This window comes from Microcaecilia unicolor, chromosome 6, assembly GCF_901765095.1.
Source record: "Microcaecilia unicolor chromosome 6, aMicUni1.1, whole genome shotgun sequence".
NCBI classification, from domain to species: Eukaryota; Metazoa; Chordata; class Amphibia; order Gymnophiona; family Siphonopidae; genus Microcaecilia; species Microcaecilia unicolor.
The window spans coordinates 95,305,622-95,331,716 of record NC_044036.1 but is presented as its reverse complement, the minus strand read 5'-3'; the positions used below and the strand labels follow the sequence as shown (position 1 = coordinate 95,331,716).

Here is a 26,095-nt window from a genome sequence, read left to right as displayed (position 1 = left end):
CCAGCTTTTACTTATGGATGTATGGCAAGAAATTTATTTTTATTTTCTTTTTGTTATATTTGTACCCTGTGCTTTCCCACTTATGGCAGGCTCAATGCGGCTTACATATTGTATACAGGTACTTATTTGTACCTGGGGGCAATGTGACTTGCCCAGAGTCACAAGGAGCTGCCTGTGCCTGAGGTGGGAATCAAACTCAGATCCCCAGGACCAAAGTCCACCACCCTAACCACTAGGCCACTCCATGAAGAAGAAAGGAGGAAAGTAAAGAAATAAATGGAAAGGAAGCTCTGGAAACGGAGTTAAGGGAACAGAGAGCAGCAGAATCAGAGACTGGGACCAATATGGATAGAAAAACAAAGTCACCAGACATCAAAAGTAGAAAAAAATCATTTTATTTTCATTTTAGTGTTTGGAATATGTCCAATTTGAGAATTTACTTCTGCTGTCTTATTTTGCACTGGGTATACTGGAGCTGTAACAGCTTACAGAAATTATTTATAATGAAAAAAAAATCACGTTATTTTTTTCTCCTATACTAGTATAATATTTTCAATGATGTCTGTTTATATGCGCCATGGCTGGTATAAGGAGTGTGGCTAATGTGGGTGTGGCTACCATAGGGGTGGAGCCATATGTTGTGACCCCACCCATAATGAGTACCGGCACCTTTTTTTCTACAAAAAAAGCACTGACTGTAGTACACTCCTATCACTATCCTTTTCCCCTCTACACATGGAATTTTAATCCACAGTGATTCCAAGAAGTGTTTTGTTTCCTGCAGAATTTTCAATCTATTCGATTCAAGGCTCTCCTTACATAAGGAATGCCAAGCCAAATGCAAAGCGGAGATAAGGAGGGCAAAAAAGGACTTTGAGAAGAAATTAGCGTTGGAAGCAAAAATACATAGTAAAAACTTTTTTAGATACATTAAAAGCAGGAAACCGGCCAAAGAGTCGGTTGGGCCGCTGGACGAAAATGGTGTTAAAGGGGCGATCAAGGAGGACAAAGCCGTAGCGGAGAAATTAAATGAATTCTTTGCTTCGGTCTTCACCGAGGAGGATTTGGGGGGGACACCGGTGCCGGAAAGAATATTTGAAGCGGGGGAGTCGGAGAAACTAAACAAATTCTCTGTAACCTTGGAGGATGTAATGGGTCAGTTCAGCAAGCTGAAGAGTAGTAAATCACCGGGACCTGATGGTATTCATCCCAGAGTATTAATAGAACTAAAAAATGAACTTGCGGAGCTACTGTTAGAAATATGCAATCTGTCCCTAAAATCGAGTGCAATACCGGAAGACTGGAGGGTAGCCAATGTTACTCCGATTTTTAAGAAAGGTTCCAGAGGAGATCCGGGAAATTATAGACCGGTGAGTCTGACGTCGGTGCCGGGCAAGATGGTGGAGGCTATTATTAAGAATAAAATTGCAGAGCATATACAAAAACATGGACTGATGAGACAAAGTCAGCACGGATTTAGTGAAGGGAAGTCTTGCCTCACCAATCTAATGCATTTTTTTGAGGGGGTAAGCAAACATGTGGACAATGGGGAGCCGGTTGATATTGTATATCTGGATTTTCAGAAGGCGTTTGACAAAGTGCCGCACGAAAGACTCCTGAAGAAATTGCAGAGTCATGGAATCGGAGGTAGGGTATTATTATGGATTAAGAACTGGTTGAAAGATAGGAAGCAGAGAGTAGGATTGCGTGGCCAGTATTCTCAGTGGAGGAGGGTAGTTAGTGGGGTCCCGCAGGGGTCTGTGCTGGGTCCGTTGCTTTTTAATGTATTTATAAATGACCTAGAGATGGGAATAACTAGTGAGGTAATTAAATTCGCCGATGACACAAAATTATTCAGGGTCGTCAAGTCGCAGGAGGAATGTGAACGATTACAGGAGGACCTTGCGAGACTGGGAGAATGGGCGTGCAAGTGGCAGATGAAGTTCAATGTTGACAAGTGCAAAGTGATGCATGTGGGTAAGAGGAACCCGAATTATAGCTACGTCTTGCAAGGTTCCGCGTTAGGAGTTACGGATCAAGAAAGGATTCTGGGTGTCGTCGTCGATGATACGCTGAAACCTTCTGCTCAGTGTGCTGCTGCGGCTAGGAAAGCGAATAGAATGTTGGGTGTTATTAAGAAGGGTATGGAGTCCAGGTGTGCGGATGTTATAATGCCGTTGTATCGCTCCATGGTGCGACCGCACCTGGAGTATTGTGTTCAGTACTGGTCTCCGTATCTCAAAAAAGATATAGTAGAATTGGAAAAGGTACAGCGAAGGGCGACGAAAATGATAGTGGGGATGGGACGACTTTCCTATGAAGAGAGGCTGAGAAGGCTAGGGCTTTTCAGCTTGGAGAAGAGACGGCTGAGGGGAGATATGATAGAAGTGTATAAAATAATGAGTGGAATGGATCGGGTGGATGTGAAGCGACTGTTCACGCTATCCAAAAATACTAGGACTAGAGGGCATGAGTTGAAGCTACAGTGTGGTAAATTTAAAACGAATCGGAGAAAATTTTTCTTCACCCAACGTGTAATTAGACTCTGGAATTCATTGCCGGAGAACGTGGTACGGGCGGTTAGCTTGACGGAGTTTAAAAAGGGGTTAGATAGATTCCTAAAGGACAAGTCCATAGACCGCTATTAAATGGACTGGAAAAATTCCTCATTTTTAGGTATAACTTGTCTGGAATGTTTTTACGTTTGGGGAGCGTGCCAGGTGCCCTTGACCTGGATTGGCCACTGTCGGTGACAGGATGCTGGGCTAGATGGACCTTTGGTCTTTCCCAGTATGGCACTACTTATGTACTTATGTACTTATGCTACCCCTCCACCAATTCGATCCAACCTATCACTACGATATAATTTGTACCCCGGTATGACAGTGTCCCACTGGTTATCCTCCTTCCACCAGGTCTTAGAGATGCCTATTATATCTAATTTTTCATTTAGTGCAATATATTCTAATTCTCCCATCTTATTTCTTACTGTAGGCTCCAGGCATTCGCATATAGACATTTCAAACTATGTTTGTTGTTCCTATTTACATCATGCTCAGTACTTGACAGTATTAATTTGAAATCTTTTGTCTGATTTTTATTTTTATTTAAGGACACCTGATCTACTACGCTCTCTTTTGCAACCTCACTATCAGGATACCCTATCTTCCCTGTTTTGGTGATATCTTTGAAAGATACCTTATCCCGAACCATGCGCTTTTGAGCGACTGCTGGCCTTCCCCCAATTTCTAGTGCATCTGTCTCCAAGTCCTTAATGTAAATTTTTTTAGATTTAGATTTTGATCACATCTTTTCAGTGGTAACTCAAGGTGAGTTACATTTAGGTACACTGGGGTAAATGTTTAGAATACTATAACACTTATGCTGTTGTAGGACTAGAAATATGCCAATATATATGAACCGAAGAGATGTGTTCATTTTATTTGTTTGTTTGTTTTTGGTGCTACATATTCAGGGATTAAGGGCAGAAACTAGGATGGGGGCCCCAAAACTTCCTTTCAGGCTATGCTTCCTTTGCTTGAATAGGCTTGCTCCCTCCCTCATGTGACATGGTGGCCCAGGTCAGTTGACCTAGTTGCCATCCCCTAAGGTTGGTCCCAGCCCTCAGTCATCACACTTGTTAGGTGAGGCAGTTCTGAGTTTGTTTATGGGTAGATGATACATAGTCTTATGTATGCTGGAGGTGCTACAGTCTCTTTTCATGCTGCAACAAACTAAAAAAAGAATCAGAGTTCAACGTTCAAATTCCAGGCCCAAGTGCCAAGTGTACTAAATATAAAGCAAAGGAGAGGAGAATGTAAAGGGGATTAAAACACCCTCTGGACATCTAAACTTTGAAAGAGGGCCAGATGCACTAAATTTAACGAGCCATTAATGAGCAAGTAGTAAACCGTGACATGCACAAAAGGCTTCTCCGAGCCATTTTCCGATCACGGTAGCAGCTAGCGAAAACAGAATGCAGATGAGCAAATTAGTATTATAATGTGTAGAAATCGTATTGTAATGAGATGCACTACCGTTTTCCGATTGTCTAACAGTGGAAAATCTAATGGGAGGTCTGTACCTCTCGTTGGGGCTGCGCAGCCTCTAAAAACTTCTATAAATGTAAAAAAAAATTGGGAAACAAACGTCCAAGTGCTCGTCAGGGACGTCCGTTATGGATGTCTTTGTCATGCGCAGAGCAGCCAGCATAATACTTGGCTGCTCTGCGCATGCTTGACCGGCCGACTGGTCGACTGGTTTCCGAGGGAATAGAGAATGCAAATGAGCTACAACGAGCAGCTCATTTGCATTCCATTTCCTTGATGCATGGCCGTTCCCTACCGATTTGCTATGGAATCGGTAAGGGAACGGCTCTTCCGAAGACTTTAGTGCATTTTCCCCAGAGAGAGAGAGAGAGAGAGAGAGAGAGAGAGAGAGAGAGAGAGAGAGAGAGAGAGAGAGAGAGAAAACAGGTAAATTTCAGCTGAAGGGTACATTTGGGTTCTGATCATCCTAGGTCCCTGATGGCGAACCTATGACACGTGTGTCAGCACTGACACGCGTAGCCATTTTCGATGACATGTGGCGGCGCCGCAGTGTGGTCCGCCCTCCCTCCTCGCTCCCGGAAACTAACCTTAAAGCCTTCTTTCACGTCGCAGCAAGCAGCAGCAGGGCAGGCCACTCCTTCCTTCCGTGTCCTGACCTCGCCTGACGTAACGTCCGCGAGGGCGGAGCACAGAAGGAAGGAGGAGAGGTCTGCCCTGCTGCTGCTTGCTGCAACGTGAAAGGAGGCTTTAAGGTTAGTTCCGGGCCCGGTAGCGGGTGGAGGGGGGCCCGGCGACCTCGGGTGGGCAGCGATCTCGGGTAGGGGGGGCCCGGGGGCGGTCCTAGTAGCAGTGATTTTTCTTGAAGTGACACACCACCCGAGTTATGCTTGGTTTTTTGGTGAATTTTGACACACCAAGCTCAAAAGGTTGCCCATCACTGTCCTAGGTCTATGTGGGTAAGATCTTCCTGAGTGGCCTGGTAATTTTCTGCCTGTGTGCACCGGAAGTCTGATTGTGAGCACTTTCTGCAGCAGCTCCTTCTCTCACAGCTTCAACACTGCAAAACTGCTCTCCCCAATTAATCCTATTTGGTGCAAATACTGATCGATTCCAGCATACAGCTCTGTGTATCGACCTGCAGCTTCCCTAAAAGGATAATATTCTGACAGTTTCAGTGTGTGTTCAGATATATTTGAAAAAGGGGGGGGGGGGCAGAATTAAGCAATTATTTCAATTCAGGAGCACATCCTCCACAAAGACATGGGACCCTTAACAGATTCCCTGTGTTGTGATTTTTGCTTATGTCATCCTTCTAGTATAATCTTGGTAAGTCACTGCACTGTCTCTGTATGTAAAATCACACAGCAGGTGTCCTGTAGCTTGCAGGCTTCAACCACATGCCTCACACCACACCTTACAGTGTAAAGTGCACACTGTCACATTGCATTGCTTAATTATAATGTGGATCTGCGGTGTTGCTAATTAATGTGAAAAATGCCAGCTTTCTGCTTCTGGTGAGTCACTCAATTTTCGTTTAAAACATTATTTTCTTGTTTCTTAGTAGCAGTGATTAACATTCAGGTGATGAATCTGCTGATGTGATATTGTGTGTCTGCAATATGCAGTTATCATAATTATGTAACAATGAACTGCCTGCAGAGAAAAGTAGGCTTTGCCATTCTGTGATGGTTCTAAGAAAGTACAAGCTAGGAAAAGTATGAACATTTTTTTGTGGGAGAAAAGAAGGGTTCATAGTGGGTTCTGTTAGGGAGTAGCGATTCTGATGGGACAGAACTGACCAAGGACACTCATACTGCCATCTGGCCTTTACAAGTTATGAATTCAAAATCTGGAGAGCGAGATTGCACTTTTAATCGTATAATTAGGTTTTTGAGTGCTATAAAAATTGTCACACCCAGTGCATAGCAGAGTTCCTGAACTCAAAGCTGACGGGTTTATCCATTTTGCAGGTCATGAGGTCATCAAGGGAATCTAATAATTTCTAGGCTATAAAAATGTCAATCTGTATTTGCTTGTATTTAAGTGATCATAGAGAACACAGCCAGAGGAAGTCAGACTATTTCTTAAAGACTGTTGTCTGCTATTTACATCACTAACTTCAAAGGTCAAATCAGTTATGAATTTTCTTTTGTGTTGTTATTTACCTATAAAAAATGCAGAGAGGGCAATTTTATAAATTGGCATGTCATTTTGATCATCACAAAGGGGTGTGCTTAACTCCAATTCTATAAGAGGAGTAGCCTAGTGGTTAGTGCACCTGAGCACCTTGGGAGCTGGGTTCGATTCCCACTGCAGCTGCTTATGTTAACTCTCCATTGCCCCAGGTACAAAATAAGCACCTGTATATAATATGTATAGATATAATACGTAAATTGCTTTGATTGTAATCACAGAAAGTAGTATGTACATTGCTTTGATTGTAATCACAGAAAGGCAGTATATCAAATCTTTTCCCTTCCCATAAAGACATGCTTAACTGTTATAGAATACTAGTGAAGTGATTTCCAAATATGTTCCTGGAGGCACCCTAGCCAGTCAGGTTTTCAGGATCTCCACCATAAATATTCAGAAGAGGCATGTAAATCTCTCATGAATATTCATTGAGGATATCCTGAAAACTTGACTGGCTGGGGTGCCTCCAGGAACAGGGGACCACTGCACTAGTGCAAAGCCACATTGGTGTACCCACTTACAATAGGTCAAAGGTGCAATTGAGAGAGCCTAAGTGTGCCATATAAAGCATGTAACTGATAGTATTCTATAAGTTGCACACATTGTCTGGTGACTCACCCATGTGTATGCCTCCAGACAGATGTGCACAAAACAATTTAGGCACACTGAGGTCAATATTGAAAGCGATATAACCAGGTGAGAGCTTTAAATTGCCTGTGTGGGGCTGCCAACTGAAGTTCACTGGCACTTAACCAGGTAGAAACAAAAACTGCCTAAGCCAGTGGTTCCCATACCTGATCCTGGAGGAACACCAGCCAGTCAGGTTTCCAGAATACCCACAATGAATAGTCACTAGAGAGATTTGCATGCACTGCCTTTAATGCATGCAAGTCTATCTCATGAATATTCATTGTGGATATACTGAAAACCTGACTGGATGGGGTGCCCCCAGGACCAGGTTTGGAAAGCACTGGCCTAAGCCAAAACTGGCTATTCAGTGGGCGATCTGGGGGGTGAAGTCAGGGTAGAGTCAGCACTTTAGCAATTAAGTTGCAATATTCAGCCCTTAACTTGTTAAGTTAGCCAACCAAATAGGACAGTTATTTATGTGGTTCTATCTTTGGACAGTTTCACTTTGTTGATTAAGGATTAAGATCAGCACTTAACTAGTTAAGTCCCGGCCAGTCACACATACCTGGATATTCAATGATGGTGCCTACACATGGCCTGGCATAAAGCTAGTGGCAGTGAAAAAAATTGCTGACCTCCACCAGCTGAATGTTTACCCCAGCGTTTATAGAGTAGTGTCTGCCGCTTAGGCAAGTGACTGTCAATTACTGGCACCAATCACGAGCGTAAACACTACTATTCTCTAAACTGGGCTCACTATTGGCACCTAAATGAAGGTGCCAACTTACACAATTGCCTTTCAAATGCACCACTGTTTCAAGGCAATGACTTATTTTGTTTTCTGCTACCTCATGATATAACATAACATAACCTATAGGGGGTCTTACTAAAGCTTAGCTCGAGTTATCTGCAGCAGGGCCCATTTTATTCCTCGGGGCCCTGCTGCAGATAACTCGAACTAAGCTTTAGTACAAGACCACCACAGTGTCTAATATTCTGCTGGTACCGTGAGGTTCTAAGCAGATCACATGGTAAAAGTAGCTAATTGGCCTTCTAGGAATTACATCAAATTATAGATTTATACTTCCTCATTACAAATTCCAGTATAAAGTACATATTTCCGAACTAAAAAACTGTTCATAGACTTTCTAAAAACCTTATAATTAGCAATAGATTGAAGATTCATTGGTAGATTATTCCATATTTTAGTAGCTTGAAAAGCAAAGGAGGTAATAAATAATTTTTTAGATTTCTTTCTCTTCAGCGTTGGAAAGGAAAGAATAGAATTATCATGCAGCATATGTTTCCTATTGACCTTGGAGAAGTAAAAAAGACCTTTACATATAAAAAGGCAATATATCATGCATCAGTTTAAAAATAGTACAAAGTAATTTAAACATAATTCTTGCCTCTATTGGGAGCTAGTGTAATTGGTTATAATATAGAGATATTTGGTCAAATTTATCTAAAGAAAAAATAGCCAAATGGACGAATTTTGTTTTATCTGTGTTTTTTTTGTTAACAGATACATAGGACATTCTAGAATAGATTACATTAGAGTAGTCAATCTGAGACAATAGAAGAGCCTGGACTAACAGAATTTATCTAATTTAAAAATTCACAAATGCAACATAATTTTCACATTAGCAGAAATTATTTCTTTATCAGTAAATTTATTTGAGGTTCAAGCGATAATGTATGGTCAAACTGAATTTCCAAAATCTGAATTGTGGGAGAAAATTTGTATTCTATGTTTTTAATACATAGTAGATGACATAGTAGATGATGGCAGAAAAAGACCTGCACGGTCCATCCAGTCTGCCCAACAAGATAAACTCACATGTGCTACTTTTTGTGTATACCCTACCTTAATTTGTACCTGTCCCCTTCAGGGCACAGACCGTATAAGTCTGCCCAGCACTATCCCCACCTCCCACCACCTATCAGACTCTCACCGCCTAACACATACGTCTCCCGTGGATTTCTATTCCCTAAGTGCATCACTTTGCATTTCTTCGCATTGAATTTTAATTGCCGAACCTTAGACCATTCTTCTAGCTTCTTCAGATTGTTTTTCATGTTTTCCACTCCCTCCCAGGTGTCCACTCTGTTACAGATCTTAATATCATCCGCAAATAGGCATACTTTATCTTCTAGCCCTTCGGCAATGCCACTCACAAATATATTGAACAGAATCGGCCCCAGCACCGATCCTTGAGGCACTCCACTACTCACCTTTCCCTTCTCCGAGCAAATTCCATTAACCACCACCCTCTGGCGTCTGTCCGTCAACCAGTTTCTAATCCAGTTCACCACTTCGGGTCCTATCTTCAGCCCATCCAGTTTATTTAAGAGCCTCCTGTGGGGAACCGTGTCAAAAGCTTTGCTGAAATCTAAGTAGATTACGTCTATAGCTTGTCCCTGATTCAATTCTCCTGTCACCCAATCAAAGAATTCAATGAGATTCGTTTGGCACGATTTCCCTTTGGTAAAACCATGTTGTCTCAGATCTTGCAACTTATTGGCTTCCAGGAAATTCACTATCCTTTCCTTCAGCATCGCTTCCATTACTTTTCCAATAACCGAAGTGAGGCTTACCGGCCTGCAGTTTCCAGCTTCTTCTCTATCACCACTTTTCTGAAGAGGGACCACCTCCGCCATTCTCCCCTTGATCGACCTTCCGCCTAGAAATGCCAACCCTGCTGCTCGGTCCTATCTCCACCTCCATTTTCCGAATTGTAAGGGTGTGAAGTACAAGAAAATAAGACCTGTCGCTTCTTCCTCTATAATATTAGCAAAATCCGCCCATTCCTCTCTGATCAGACCACCCGAACCCTCGTGCACTCGCTCGTCACCTCTCGTCTTGACTATTGCAACCTTCTTCTCGCTGGCCTCCCGCTTAGCCATCTATCCCCCCTTCAATCTGTCCAAAATTCCGCCGCACGTCTCATCTACCGCGTGAACCGTTACTCTCACATCACCCCCCTCCTCAAGTCGCTTCACTGGCTCCCAGTCCGCTACCGTATACAGTTCAAGCTCCTCCTATTGACCTTCAAGTGCACTCAATCTGCAGCCCCCCATTACCTCTCTACCCTCCTCTCCCCGTATGTTCCCACCCGTAACCTCCGCTCTCAGGACAAATCACTCCTATCTGTACCCTTCTCCACCACCGCTAACTCCAGACTCCGCCCCTTCTGCCTCGCATCACCTTATGCTTGGAACAGACTTCCCGAGTCCATACGCCATGCGCCCTCCCTACCCATTTTCAAGTCCTTACTCAAAGCCCATCTCTTCTCCCTTGCTTTTGGCACCTAACCACCTTCCCCAGTCAAGATACCTACACTGACTACATAGTTTGTAACCTTTAGATTGTAAGCTCTTTCGAGCAGGGACTGTCCTTCCCCATGTTAAACTTGTACAGCGCTGCGTAACCCTGGCAGCGCTATAGAAATGCTAAGTAGTAGTAGTAGTAGTAGTAGAAAATCTTTGCCTTGTCCTTCCGTTATTGGAGTACCAAACACTGGAACACGCTACCTCTTCACCTTAAAACTCAAGTGGACCATGCCCTTTTTAAGAAGTTGTTAAAGACATTCCTCTTTGCTAAGACTTACCCCCCGACTTACCATGTTGATTGATGCATCCCTTATCCCTTACCCTGCCTAGTTCACGCTGTTAGTTTCTCCTCCCCTATTTGCTTCTTTTATGCTTGCCTAAGCTTTTAACTTTGTACTCTTATTTAATTCTCTGTAAGCCACATTGCACCTGCATGAGTGGGAAAATGTGGGATATAAGTAACCCATAAATAAATTCTCCAATCCCTTGGAACCTCTCCCGTCTGCAAGGATATATTAAACAAATCTTTAAGAGGACCTGCCAGAACCGCTCTGAGCGCCCTCAATATCCTGGGGTGGATCCCGTCCGGTCCCATGGCTTTGTCCACCTTTAGCTTTTCAAGTTGTTCATACACACTCTCTTCTGTGAACGGTGCTCTATCCACTTCATTCTCATTTGTACTTTTTCCAGTCCATCGCGGTCCTTCTCCAGGATTTTCTTCTGTGAAAACAGAACAAAAGTATCTATTTAGCAAATTTGCTTTAGTAACTGAGTTATTGTAGACAACATCAGACCAACCTCTGACCATTAAGAACTTTGTTTTATCCCTGTTCAATTTCAATAAATGTTGGCAAGATTCTTTTCTAGTCTTCAGTATGGGTGTTAAAATAATTATACCCATATGGATAGGAAAAGTACCCAAAGATAGTAATGATTGTAACCAATCCATAACCAAAACTCTGAATCCCACTGTTGCTGTTTTCATAATGTATATGGGACAATAAGAATCTATATACTTTTTATATAATGTTTTCACTTCTGTCCATTTAAGAGCACTGAAATCTTTCCAAATCCTGTCTACTGGTATGTGATCTTTTCTAACTTTCATCTTTTCAATCCCAATCAGAGAAAAAAGGGGCTGCTGCAGATCTTTAGAAATATGTCCATTGGTTGAAAGGAAGAATTCCTACATGTTTACATTATGAGATATTCATTCCTGTATAGCTTCTTTTAGATGGGGGGGGGGGGGGGGGGGGGTTGGGGGGGATGAATCTTTATATTGAAAGGGCAAGGAGAAATCATTACATCAGGGTATAGCCATTGTAATATATTAAATGACTAAGTTTCTACAGTAACTGCATTCCAATGAGAATCATGGCACCAAGAGAGGTAGAAAAAAAAAACCCAAACCAAAACATGGTGATTCCTTTCATATGAATGAATGTTTTGGTCTAAGGCAGGGCTTCCCAAACTGTGGATCATGATCCAAAATAGGGTCACAAAATCCATATTTGGGGTCATGACCTGGGCAGGCTGAAAAGAATAACCTCATCAGCCAGCACTTCCCTATGAGTCTGCATAAGAATTAGGCATGTGCGGGATCCATGGAAGGTGGAGGTTGACGGCAGCATTGACTATGAAGTTGTAGGAGGGCCAAGAGTAATGGCATGGACAGAAACGTAGGCCTCCTGGGGCAACGTGTTGCCTGTGCTGTGGCTGTGATAATGATCTCAGAGCCACAGAAAGTTTGATTGGCACTGTTCTAAAGAGTCCATATATGTTGTTCTCCGCAGGCCAAAACCTCTCTGATTTTTTATTTCATTAATGAGTTGGAGGCACAGATCATAGGCCTAACTGAAACTTTGCTGAGGGAGGGGGAGAAGTCTTATTTGTCTTATTGGCTGCTGTTAGGTTATGCTGCCATTTCCCCTCTCTGAGGAGCCTAGGAGAGGGGGGGATGGGGTGGTGTTTCTGTATGATAAAACTCTGCCTGTGACGGTTGTGACATCCTGCTTTTAGGTTGAATGATTATTTATTTATTTATTACATTTGTATCCCACATTTTCCCGCATAGCAGTAGGCTCAATGTGGCTTACAGGTTCCGGAGAGGAGAGTACCAACTCCGGGAATATATACAGAGTGGAAAATAGAGTAACAGTAGGTGCAAGGAAGCTGATAAGGTTCCGGAAAAGAGAATACAACTCTGGGACGAATATATAGTAGCATATAGAGAGAAGAAATCCCAATGAGGCTGATAAGTCTCCGGGGATGGGACTACAGCTTCTAGTGAGTAATACAGAGTAGGATAAGGGTAGAAGTACACTTAATTATAACATTAGGTTCTGGTAGTTAGGGTTGGTTTGCATAGTCCATTACATTTAGGACTTTTTTATGTACTAATCCCCTATCGCTTTTCCCCGTAAATTGGGATAGTGCATATCAGACACTAGCAGTGGTGGTAATTTGCTTTCCTAATGCTGTAGTTTTAGGGGATGTTAATGTGCATGTATATTCCCCCCAATTGACCAAGCTGTCGACATTTTTTGTCTGTGCGCGATGGTCTGGATCTGCAACGGTTTGTCCAGAGCCCTACAGCCTATACTGGTGTTTGTCAGTATGTTATGAAGTTTTTAGAGATGCTTCAAAATGTGATGATCTGGCTGTTGGGGAAGGCACATTTCTGTAATCACATGACACCTTTGTTTTTGTGTGACCACTGATTTCCAGTGAGGTGAATTTCAAGTTGTTATCTTAAATCACAGGGCTTATATACAAAGATACCACCCTATTTGGCTGTGTTGATCTCTCCGTATGTACCTGGGAGAATGCTTAGATCATTGATGATGACCCATAGGTCGGCTGTCCCTGCACTGGCCATAGCTTGTCTGAAGGCCATATGTACTAATGGGGGTTTTTTTTGGCTTACCCTGTCTCTTTGGAATCAGCTCCCACTTTTTTTGTGAACTGAAGCAGCTTACAAGAAAAGTAAGATAATGTTAAAAAACTTTCTGTTTACAAAAGTTTTGGGGGACTCAGGATAGGGGCTCATAGAGATATACCTGGAAGGAAAGAATGTTTGTCTTGGTTAGTATTTGGAGGTGTTTCTCTTGTTCCTTGACCTTTCCTATCAGAATTTGTGTTTCTTAAGGTAAGATGGTATCAGAGTAGAGTGTGCGGGAACTCACTCCATGACTTTTCTTTCTGCCATTGTGAAAAACTATTGTCATGCCAAAATGATGGGGCAAAGTCAAGAGATCTCTTCCCCCTTCAGTACCTGTTTCATCAGCACACCAGACTGCGATTACCAGTTTCGTGATTTCACTAGCTCCAGGTACAGCCGCTGTCGAAGCAAGAAAGTGTTCCAACTTGGCAAGTGATTCTTCACTGAGCTTGTTGGGTCTTGAGCCACCTCCTCAACCTGGGGTTTCTACACTGTAGCAGCCGTGATTGGAAGGTACTGGGACATTTGTTTCCCAGAAACGTAGGCCAGGCAGTGATGTAGAGCCCCGATCCAACTGATCAAACACTGACGCCATAGCGTTAGGTGTGCCGGCTATGGAGGTGTTCATCGACTGCATCCAGAGACCAGTGGACACTATATCTCAGGTTACTTCTGATCTTTTGCAACAAATTCCTTCATTGGTGGTGAATCCTTTGTCAGTGCTAGAGAAGCCCTCAGTGGTGACATTGGATGCTCTATAGTAAGCTACTGAAAATTTACACAAGGTTTGCTCCTCATTTGTAACTATAACAATGTCTTCAATAACTAATCTACAGGACTTAGACAAAACGATAAATATGCAAGCACCTAAAATTGAGAACTTAGAAAAATCCTATATGGAGTTAAAAGCTGCTGTATCTAATATCTCTCAAGATAAAAACTTACTTGTGAGGAAAATTGAGAATTTGGAAAATAATAACAGGAGTCTTAATGTGAGATTCCTGAATTTTCCACTGTCGGAGTTTCTCCAGGCAAAAGAGCTTGTAACTAAATTTTTGACACAGTATTACTGCACTACCAACTATACAAAAGATTTATTATTTGACCCCACTAAAGGGTAAAGAGAGAACTGCTTCATTGGATGTCTCAGCGATTCAGGAATCTTCCTCAGATGAAATTAAAAGTAGATCTACACTGTTGTTCTCTTTTGTTTTTCTACAGGATAAAGGGTGATTTTGAAACTTTATTATCGTGGTATATATACAAAATTTTAAAGTGCTAAAGTTTCAGTCTTTCCGGATGTTCCAAAGTGGAATCAACTTAGATGGCAATTTCTTGAAACAGTATGTTTTGGCTATTGGAGCCACATGTCAATTACAGTTTCCTTGTAAATGTTTGATTTCTCTACAAAATACTCATGTGTTTTATGAAGCTTCTCAATTGAGAAGTTTTTTCTTGAAGGTAAAGATGTTTTTTTTGATGTTATAAAGCTGGACTAGTTACATCATGTCCATTTAGGACTATGATACTTAGAAGCTTGTGAATTCTATTTTTTTCTTCTTTTTTTTCTTGTGGACTATATCACCATCTTCCTATGGTTTTGGCTGCTTCTCTTCATCAGTTGTGGACTATGTACTTTAATTCCATTTCCGTATCCTAAATATGTTTGGATTAATTATTTTTCTTATTATTTGTTTCCTATCAAAGTTTTAACTTTAAATTTCAATTTTTAAAAAAAGAATTTGTATTTCTTTTCTTTTTCTGTACCTGACTTGATCTCGGCATGATTTGGCGGTATATAAAGATTTGATAATGAGTTAAGATAATAGGGACACCTGAATCAGAGGTATTTCTCAGATCCCTTCTCGGCAGGCTGCAGAAGATAAGTGGTACAGTCTTTTTGATTCCAGCAAGATTGTCTAATGGCCTTAATTCTAAAAAAGGTAGTGAGGTAAAAACTGCTGGTGATATGTATTAACTGGATTTTCTCTCATGCACCCTTTGTTCTGCTCTTAGATAAATTGGTTCCTACTGATTCAACTAATTAGGCAATTTGATCCCTATTTTCACTCACTCTTCTAACCCTGAAACCCACATTTTAGCTGAGTCTCTCCAAATTTCTGTTTATCTTTCTTTGTTTGTCTTGTCCAGATTGTGGATTCCACTGAGCAGGAGCCATCTATGTATGCCTACACAACTGGTTACTCTTGATAGTTCTGTATAGATACCAAGGGTAGCTGATCTCTGGGTGGATTGTGCCAGTGATGTACCCAGGACTGACTTTTTGGTAAGGCTGAGGTTAACATGGGTGGAAGTGTGTGAAGAAGGAGACCTCTTCTTACCTCCATTGTGAGGTTCTAAGGGATGGAGATAGGGAAGACCATCACTGGACATAGACATCGCACTTCCAGTGCCTGCCTCTCATCCTTGTTCCCAGATGTCACAGTCACTTGAAAGAACCCCACTGACCACTCCAGAAGAGTGTACACACACAATAAAAAAAATATTTAGTAAGTAAATTAAAGAAATTATCATCTGTTGTATTTCTTAGACATTATACAGGAAAATCAAAGCTAAGAAGATAACGACATGAAAATGACACTGGTTGTCTCTTCTTCCTTCACCCATCTCCTATGTTTGAATTTGAATTCCTCTTCTCTTAAATTCCTTAAGTTCACATTCTGGATTCCTTGCTTCTTCTGGGACTCTCTGGATCCTCTGCTCTAAGATTTTCTTCATCTGTCTATCATTATCGGAACAGCCATCCTTCTTTACCCTGAAAAATACTTCCAGGCACCTCTCGCTCCTCTATTGGTTTCCTGAACCCAAGGATTCTGGTCTGTCAGTCTTTCCAATCTTTGGTTTTATACTAAATTCTCTTTGAAGGTAGTTCACCTCTGGTACTCATTGCACTTTAACACTCCCTTATCTGTGACCTGGTATGTCACTGTCTGCAGACTTCACTCCACTTTCTTTCCTGAGCCAGAAAGGAGGTGAGACCCAAATACTCCATTTCTCCTTTACCCCCAACAGTGGCATACCAAAGATGGGGCGATGGATGTGGTCCATCCTGGGTGCAGACAGAAAAGGGGTGCACTGAGCAGTCACATAGCCCCCCGCCCCAGAACAGGAAGTTGACGTCAGAGAGGGCAGGGGGCTTTTGGAGCCAACAGCTGCACAGCTGCTCAGTGCACCCCTTTACTGCTTAGAAGGAGGGAGGCAGAGGGTGGGGGGTGATGCACCTGGAGGAGGGGGTTCTCCATCCCAGGTGGCAACCAATCTAAGTACGCCACTACCCCCAAGCCCAGTTCTGGTATTTAAAAGTTCACCTTTCAAATGTGATGTGATGTATTTCTTGTATACCGTTAACTCTCTCTGAACAGATGTTCAAAGCGGTTCAACAAAAACAAAAAAGGGAGGAAAAGGAACCAAAAAAGTGAAACAAAAAAACAATTAGGACAAAAATTGTTTAAACAGATACATCTTTAACTGTTTCCTAAAAGAAAATAGCTAGAGAACCCACGTAAAACCTGGGGTAGAGAAAGCCAAAATTGAGGTGCCTGAGAGCAAAAAGATGATTCCAAAATCTGTTTAAATCTGATAACAATGAAGGAAGGCAATAAAAGGCAAAACCAAAACGGATCCATGACTTTTGGTAGGACACGAGCACAAAGAAAAGAGATTAACTTAAAACAGTATTCTGGTGCAGAGCCATCAAACATTTTCAAAATTAAACATGCCAGTTTCGAACAAGACCCTGCAACGAGTCGGAAGCCGGTGTAAAGCAGCTAAGGCTGTTTTTGAGCTGTCAGATCTTTTCAGACCCATGATAAGTTTGACCCTTACCCTTGAGCACTCAGTCTGCTTCTGGGAAGCAGAAAAAAAAAAAGGCAAAAAGACATCTCCAAAACACCTCTGCTTAGACTAGTCAGTAACCTCATCACTCTCCCCTTGGCCACATCCCAAATTCACTCACCCTTTTTTTTTTAATACTCCTACTGACAGAGGGAAGCAGTAATTCTGCTGCTAAATAGTATCCACTTAAGAACATTTAATGATAAGCTTTACTCAAGTAAGAGCAGGGCAGAATACTAAAGCTGTTTTTGAGAGCTCTCCTCTACCTGTCCTTTCCCTCCTGTAACAAATGTCTCACTCCTTCCCTAATACGTGCATGTTCTGACTCATCCAGACTGTGTGACCTTTCCAACCATCACTAGCCTCTAGTAGCACATCCCATGTTAAGCATCTTGTCGGAGTTCTGAATCCTTTCTCATCATCTTTAACTCCCTTTTTGTCTGCATTTCTTGTCTCTTTCTTTCTTATTAAACTGCAGGCTTCAAACGCAGAAACTGTCCATTTTGTGTGTGTCTGTATGGTGTAAATTACAGTAATGGAGCTCTGAATTCCCACATAAACACTACCTTTTTCTCATTGCTTTTTGTTCATTCATTTTGGCTTCTTTGTCACCTTTACCTTCCCAGAGGAGACTGGTACAGTGATTCAGCTTTTGGGCAGAGGGCTGAAAAGAAAGTCTGCTCCAAGACTGAGTTGTTCCGGTGCCACAGTGAGCTAGCAGGAGTTGCCCCTGTGGTGCAAACCATTCTCCCTCTCTTCTGGAGTCAGAGTGCATCATGTTTGTGACATGTCCACACCAGCCTAGAAGGACAAAAACCCTACAGAACTAGCAAGAACTAGACATCAGCTGGGCCACCAGGTCAACCCATGTTTTGTGTTTTATTTTGTTGGGGGAGGGTAAAGGGAATTGTAATCTTTGGATAGAAGACCATTGACCATTGAAGGATATTTCCAAATTCCCATCACATTCTCTTTTACTTGATTTGTCAGTTTTTCAATGATGCTTTCCTACAAATCTTTGAAATTTTGAGTGAATTATTCCATGCTTCTGATCTCACCCAGCCCATTGCTGTTCAAGGAAGAGAGATGTAGGAAAGATTTTAGTCTATGAAAAAGGTCCAATATTGGATGTCTGGTTTAATAATAAACTAGCCGTTAAGCCCGTTAAAACGGGCGAGTTTTTTAAATTTCACCTCCATGTGCAGCAAGTCTGCTCTGTCCCCTGACCTCTCCCCATGTCCAGCAACCCTCCTCTGTCCTCTTCTCTCACCCCATGTCAAGCCACCGTCCTCTGTTCCCTGCCCTCCCAAAGAGACAGTGAGTGTGAGAGTGAGCAGCTAGTATGTGTGTGCTTGGGTGTCTCTGTGTGTGTGAGTGAGTGAATGTCCTCCTCCAATTTCCATGTCCCTCCCCCCCCTATTGGCTGCATTACGTCCTCCTCCGATTTCCACGCCCCTCCCCTCCCCTCCCTATTGGCTGCATTATGTTCGGTACAGGAACAGGAGCTGCTGGTGGAGGCGGGGTTTGGAGTGTTGCTCCTTGAACGTTCGGTCTGTACTGCGCATTTGTGGGTGAGTACGGTCACTCGCAATTTATATGTTTGATGCTTTTGATTTATCTTTAAGGTTTCTGAAATGCCTGTTTTCAACTACATGTTAACATTTTTAAACATCTTGTCATAAATGCTATGTTGGGGGAGCTGATGAAGGAAAAAGAAAAGTGAGTAGAAAGACAATTTTGTCTTTTGCGTTTCATATTTTGAAGGATTTCATGAGCTATGAGTCCTGTTGACTTGCAACATTTGAAAATAAGAGCTTGGAGGGCCCCCACACTCTGGAATGCAGTGCCTGAAAGATTCCACTTACCAATTCAGGAAGCAGGTGAAAGCTTGGCTCTTCAACCAGACCTTTAATGGACGAAGTAACTAACTTGTTAGTCTCTCACACACACACAAGGAGTGATACAGACTGCATATACTGCAGCAGGATATGTTTATCCACTCCTATCCTAGCTGGGATAATATTTAACCATGTCTCTGACCTCATGTGCAATTCTCTTTAAATTAGTCACCTTACTTTCTAGCTCTTCTTACCAGTGGCATACTGAGGGCAGTGCGGTGGGGGCGGTCCACCCTGGGTGCACGCGGCAGGAGGGATGCAGGGAGTAGCCATGTGGCTGTCAGCTCCGCTGGTTCCCTGCTACCTCTGCTGTTACTTCCTGTTCCGGGGCAGAGGGAGCAGGGAACCAGCGGAGCCGACAGCTATGCGGCTGCTCTCAGCAGGTAGGAAGAATGCACGGGGGGGGGGGGGGCTTTGAGGCGATGCGCCAGGGGGGACTCTACACTGGGGGGGGGGGTGTCGTGCTGCACCCAAGGGGGATGGACGACGCTGTACCCCGGGGGGGGGGGGGGTGCATAGCAGCAATCCACCCCGAGTGGCAGCCGACCAAGAAACACCACTGCTTCTTACTCTCTTACCTATCTAAATGTTCCATCTTTGTTTTACCCTTCACTATCAATTAAAATGTTCTATACGTATTGTGTTGACATTTACCCTTCGCTCTTGTTTGATCTATTCTTACTGTACACCGCCATGAGTGAATTCCTTCAAAAGGCAGAAAATAAATCCTAATAAATAAATAATATTCAGTCAAGCATTGAGGGGGGAAATTCTTTAAATGGTGTTCAAAAACAGCACTGAAAAATATCCTCACCAAGCGCTGTTCTATGAAGGGCACACACTTTATATAGAATAGCACTTAGCACTGATTCTGCGCCCTAACTTTGGGTGCAAAAATTTAAAAAATATCTTCACCAATTTTACTACTACTTATCATTTCTGTAGTGCTACAAGGCATACGCAGCACTGTACACCATACACAAAAGACAGTCCCTGCTCAAAGAACTTACAATCTAGATAAGACAGGTAATAAAAATGATTAAGGGTAAGGGAATAAATAGGTGAGGATAAAGGACAGGGCAAGTGAGTAGTGGTTAGGAGTCAAAAGCAGTGGTAAAGAGGTGGGCTTTAAGTTTGGACTTGAAAACGGCCAAAGACGGGGCTAGACTTACAGGCTCGGGTAGTCTATTCCAGGCGAGAGGTGCAGCAAGATAAAAGGAACAGAGTCTGGAATCAGCAGTAGAGGAGAAGGGGACAGATAAATTCTGTGAGTGTAGTTCAATTAGTGTTACCTAATTACAATATGATGTAAACATATTCCTATACAATGGAGAAAAAAGCCTCAGAATTAAATGGGTGCTCATGACGTGCACACCAACCTCTCAATCACTGGCTTAAAAAACCTCCAAAAATATTTTATGTCACGTTTTCTTGAAATTTATACTTTTTATAAAATGTCACTTAACTTCCATGTGATTGAACAAAGTCTGTCTGACGCTGGCCACTGTTTCGCGGTGCCTAATCCTGATGCTTTAAGGGGCAATGACCTTCAAACAGGTTAACAAGGCTATTTGATTCCTGTATCAATATTTTGCAGTAAGAATAAGTTCTCTGCATTTGAAGGTGAATGAGTCAGGGGTTGGGGAAACAGAGTTGTGTAGAGTGTGTGGTAGAGCTGAAGTGATTACTGGAAAATGAATGAGAGATTTTCTTCCATAACGTTTTCCCTTAACCTCCTATCTACTCCATTTGAATACATGATTCTTGCCACAATCATCGCAAATTGCATTGTCCTGGCACTGGAACAGCACCTTCCAGAAGATGACAAGACACCCATGTCTCGAAGATTAGTAAGTTCTTTGTTCATTTTTTTTATATGTATGCTTTCTTTTCCATGTTATACAGGAGGAAGTCATAGTGATTATTACCGGATGATGAGTAAGTAGATAAAGATGTATTTATCTCTTTTATTATCATGCATAGGATTCACTTCCTTCTGTCCCCCTTCTTTATCCTTATGTCTATTTTCTTCTGTCTGTAACTCTGCTTTTATGTTCTTATGCTTCACTCAAAATCAGTGGCAACAAAAACTTGACATTATGAGCCACTGTTATGTATTCTTTCTGTAGTCTTTGGTGACCAAAGTTTTTTTCGATCAATAGGTGGATAAACTCCTATGATGTGTCAGATAGATATCAAAGAAGCAATGTATATAGATTTTTTTTTAAATTTCCTCATAGCAGCTTTATTTCACTGCCTGGGAGCATCATGCCACAAAGCCATGGACCAATACCCCTAGGCTGCATGTTAAAGGGGCCAGCACCCTTCACCAATAGAAATGGCTAGAGCACTCCCCCAAGCTGAAAGCCCTTCCTGGGCTTTCCCCCCCCCCCCAAAAAAAAAAAAATCAAGGCCTCCCTCTTATGCCATCCCAACCAGATCCCCCCCCCCAACCGGTAGGGCTCTCCTAGTGGCAATCCCCCACCCTCCTCCAAACAAAGATGCCCCTCCCAGACCTACCTTAGTCAAAATCTGATATCTAATGGTCCAGACAGGAGCAGTCCCCAGTTGCTCCTGCCGTCACTGGCACCTGCATCCAAAATGGCACCAGTGGCCCCTAGCGGAAGTCTGCAGTACTACTATTAGGAGTCATGTTTCCATATATGGGCAGTAGGTGCACACCGCAAGTCAAGTTATAGTATTTACATCGTAATAAGCTGCTTGATATGCTTTTGCATGTTTTGTATCTCGTTACTATATAATGCAGGGTGACCTAAATATTGCTGAGTTGGTTGCACCATACCCAGCATTAGAAGCCCTAACATGCATTAGGTGACAAATAATACAGATTAGTCCCCTAACATAGCTTGATAACTAACCTCTAAATAGTACAAATTTAATTGCAGTGCATTCTCTAATTAGTAAGTCACATGGAAGCCAGTCCATTAGTCAAACTATGTGACTGCAAAACCTCATATGTTATTCCACTTTTGAAAGAGCTAACATATATTAATCTAATCTTATACCCTACCTTTTAGCCTTGCAGGACTACCCAGAGTAGCTTATTAGAAATGGAGGCACAATTTTATAAATACAACTTACAATTAAAATGCAATTCATAAATGCATATAGAGTTCCCATAAAAGCAGTTTAAAAAATTTTAAAGAATATCATAATTGAAAATAATAACATGATAATTCTTAATACTTCTATGGAAATAGGTAGATTTTTATAAATCCTAACTCCTCTTGACATTGTGATCCTAATGGTCAGAATGGCATTTGAGAAAGTGGATGTCCCTCTAGCTTTGTGCATCCGAAGATTCATGCTTCCCATAACCCCTAGCTGACACGGGGTGAATATCTAGTCCCTTTGTTATTCTCCCTTTGTCTTAATTTCTCACACTTCCACCAAATGCCCCTGTTGTCCTCCCAATCTCCCATGGTCCATTTTCAGGGTCTTTGGAGAACCACTGATGTGTCACCTAAAAGTAATCTCTCCTCTTCTCTCCTGCTGGCAGAGTTCAGCTGCTACAGTATCAAGGTGGGCAGAAGTAGTAAAGTACATTATATATATGTATAACCCTGGGTTTCCAAGTGAGCATCAGGGCAGATTACTTAAGATTACTTGAAATGGTTTGGACTCAGAGCTGGGACTAGCAAAAGATAGGAGACCAGCTGGCACTTCTGTCTACACACTGAGCGCACGCTCTATCAGTCAATAAAGCAGTCTACAAATGAAGATCAGTTCCAAACTGTGAAGGGTTTGCTTAAACATGGAGTAGTCAGTTAACTGAGAAAATGCTTCAGATCAACTACTTGGATCCATTAAAGAGTAAAGGTTAGGTAAATAGTAACAAATGTGGTCTTTTATATTCTCCACTTTAAACCTCTATTCTAAAGCCATTTTTCCATTTATTGTATTGTATTGTAGCTGTTGGCTCAAAATGTTAGTGTCCACACTTTAGCTACTTGCTCTAGATTAAAACAAACATACACGAACTTCTAGAAGGATCCAATATCAATCTCTGTTTATTGGTTATTCGCCAGTAATCCAGCCCACCTGTCACTAAATACTGAACTATCTTGGTTCACCAAATAATGTTGAGTTCTTCTTCTAGTACACAACCAAGTGTCTGTTGGTAGAAAATTATACATAGACTAAATTCACTTTTCATTTCAAGAAGACTGCACAGAAACAGTCTCTGCACTGCACATATTGGATCCTGATTATGGACATAGACACTGAGGGGGGGGGGGGGAGGAATTCTACATATAATCCCGAACGTTAGGTGCCGAAAAGATCAGCACTGAGCCTCTATTCTATAAAATGGGACCCTGTGCTAAAATAACCTGACTTGTGGTAAAATACCCAACTTAAAAGTAGCCCACATTGATAATTCCCCCCTCCCCCTGAATTTCTCTATCATTCTTATAGGAGAATGGGCCTGTCTAATTGTACATATCAATAGCACTGCTTGGGATAGATCCCATGGTCTTGCCTGGTCTTCTTTTTCTCGTGCCATTTTGGTGTTTAGATCACATCAGACTGTCCACTCATGTTCTCACAAGCCACTGGCTTCAATGAACCATAAAAGGAGTCTTATTTGCAGCCTTTCTTTTCATTTATTGTATCTCACTGTATTTCTTGATGAACTTGTTTTTGTAGGAAAAGACAGAACCTTATTTTATTGGGATCTTTTGCTTTGAAGCTGGGATTAAAATTGTTGCTCTGGGATTCGTGTTCCACAAGGGTTCATACCTTCGGAATGGCTGGAACGTCATGGACTTCATTGTGGTGCTGAGTGGGTAAGTCCTCTTTGAGAGAATAAGCATTGAAGTCTGTTTTGGCAGGAGTCAGTGTTGGGCACAAATGAATAAAACTAGACATATTAAACATGTTGAGATTGATGTTCTCTGAGGTGCTGATATTTAGCCGGTGGTAAGGAGCCTGCATAAGTGACGCGGTTGGCGCTGATCCCAGATATTCAATGCTAGGCTGTTTCAGGTGACCAGCATTGAATATCTGGGGGTTTTGTTTTTGGCCTGTGCTAACTTAACTGGCTAAGCAAATATTCAGCACTGGCCAGGGCTGCCGAGAGACTGAGCCGGGCCCAGGGCAGGGCCACTGCTACCCCTCGGGATTGTCGCCACTGCCACCCCCAAGGATTGCTTCTCCCCCCCCACTGCAACTCCAAATACCTTGGCTGGCAGGGATCCCGAGGCCCTGCCAGCAGAAATCTTCCTTCAGCGCTGCTCCTCACTCTGCTGCATTGGCTGCCCTGCCCCTGTGGCTTCTTTTTTTCTCATGTCGCGCATGCTCAGTTTTGAAACTGAGCGTGTGAGACGTGAGAGAAAAAGCAGCTGTACGGGCAGGGCAGGCAATGCGGCGGAGTGAAGAGCAGCACTGGAGGAAGACCTCTTCTGCTGGTGGGGCCTGGGGGTGGGACCCCCACCAGTCAAACCAGAGGTCCTGGCCCAAAGCCCTGTTGTGTCTGCTCCTCCCCAGCCTCCAAGGGGGGGCCCGGCACTGGAGTTTTTGCTCTCCTATCAGGAGCAGAAGAGAGAGAGAGAGAGCTGCCCCTTCTGGAAGCCAGGCCCGGGAAATTTTGCCCCACCTCTCCCCTCCCCCCTTGGCGGCCCTGGCACTGGCCGGTTAATAGCAGACAACGATAGGACTGCTATTTATGCAGTCTGATATGCCCATTTAACTTAGCTGGTCAGTGCTGAATATTGGTGGTTATCATGCAATATAGCTGGTTAACCTTTTGCCACTGACCACAAATATTGAACAGAGATAGCTGGTTATCTCCACTGAATATGGTACCAAATTGCTATTTAACCGGTCAGCGGCCATTTCTGGATGGTTAAATAGCTTTGAATATTGGGGTGGGGGTGTATGTGGGGGGTAATGTTGAGAATTAGGCCACTAAATTGGCCATTTATTTATTTATGACACACCCCATATTATTCCAAGTGGGATCGTGTTCAGTATAGCTTACAATGTACAGTGAGATCAACCAGAGAAGTACAGCAGTATACAATACCTTTAATATCAAGAGTACAAAACCATTTCAGAGGTAATAAGAATAGCAGGGATATCACAAAACTTATGTAGAATCCGTAGTCATAATCTATGCCTATTGAACTTCTCTTCTGGAAAGAAATGTTCTAAAGAGGAATGGCTTCAGTGATTTATGAAATAATAAGCAATTAGACTGATTTTTGATAGTATTTGGAAGAGATTTCCACCATTTGGTACCTTGAAAAGAGAAATCAGTGTAAAGAACTGATTTATAAGTGATTTTCTTGAAGTTTGGGAGATGGAGATAATTTCTAGTACCACAGAGAGCAATACGCAGGGGGATAAGTATCAGAAGCTACATATAATCCGGTGCTATAGCATATATTATTTGGAAAGTTAGGAAGTCTCAAAATTTATGTTCCTAGTTTCATTAAGCACCTATATGTTAGATCCAAAAAGTGACTGACAATAGGAAAAACAATTAGGCACTTAGCATTGATTTTTAGCGCTAGGTATTCATCTTAAGCGTCTAGATTTAGGAAAATGAATGGCATTTTAAGACTTCTAAACTGAGGTGAAGTTTCTGCTGAAAACTTAAGTGCATTAAGTGTTTATGCATATGACTTATTGGATGCTGTTAGCACATGTCCTCACACTGAGGCCCTTTTAAAAGCAGCGATTAGCCCAATGCGGGCTTACGGCTCGCTAAAAGGGAAGTACCACCAAGCTACCACAGCAGCCCAGCATTAGTTCCCTCCCCCAGTGCACACCATTTCCAGTGCTACAAAAATATTTTTATTTTTGTGACGCCGGTATATACCCGGTGGTAATCGGGCAGTACCACGCGCTGCCCGGTTACCGCCGGGTTAGCGCTGGAGCCCTTACTGCCACCTCAATGGGTGGCAGTAAATGCTACCCCCAAAATGATTGCACAGCAAGTGGTTCACTTGCCACACAGCCATTTATTTAAGAAAAGGGAAACCTGCTTTTTACCTGCTCCGGTAAAAGGGGTCCTCGGCGTGCATCAAAAACACGCGCCAACACCGGTGCAGGCACTCTTTTGCCACACCTTTGTAAAAGGACCCCACTATTGGTTACCATGCTGACTTGAGACTTAGCGTGTACTAAGTACATATTGTGCAGTGGGAAGGAAATAGGCATGGTAGCTTATC

General features: G+C 42.5%; 1 protein-coding gene across 1 annotated transcript in view; it reads left to right on the top strand.

The window, feature by feature from the left end:
• The window catches only part of CACNA1E (calcium voltage-gated channel subunit alpha1 E), a 786,482-nt gene that overhangs the window by 103,029 nt on the left and 657,358 nt on the right, over positions 1-26,095 (top strand). The window contains exons 2-3 of the mRNA XM_030206580.1: positions 20,644-20,749; positions 23,568-23,707. Coding sequence (XP_030062440.1) covers positions 20,644-20,749; positions 23,568-23,707 — 246 coding nt within the window. The remainder of the gene's footprint in view (positions 1-20,643; positions 20,750-23,567; positions 23,708-26,095) is intronic.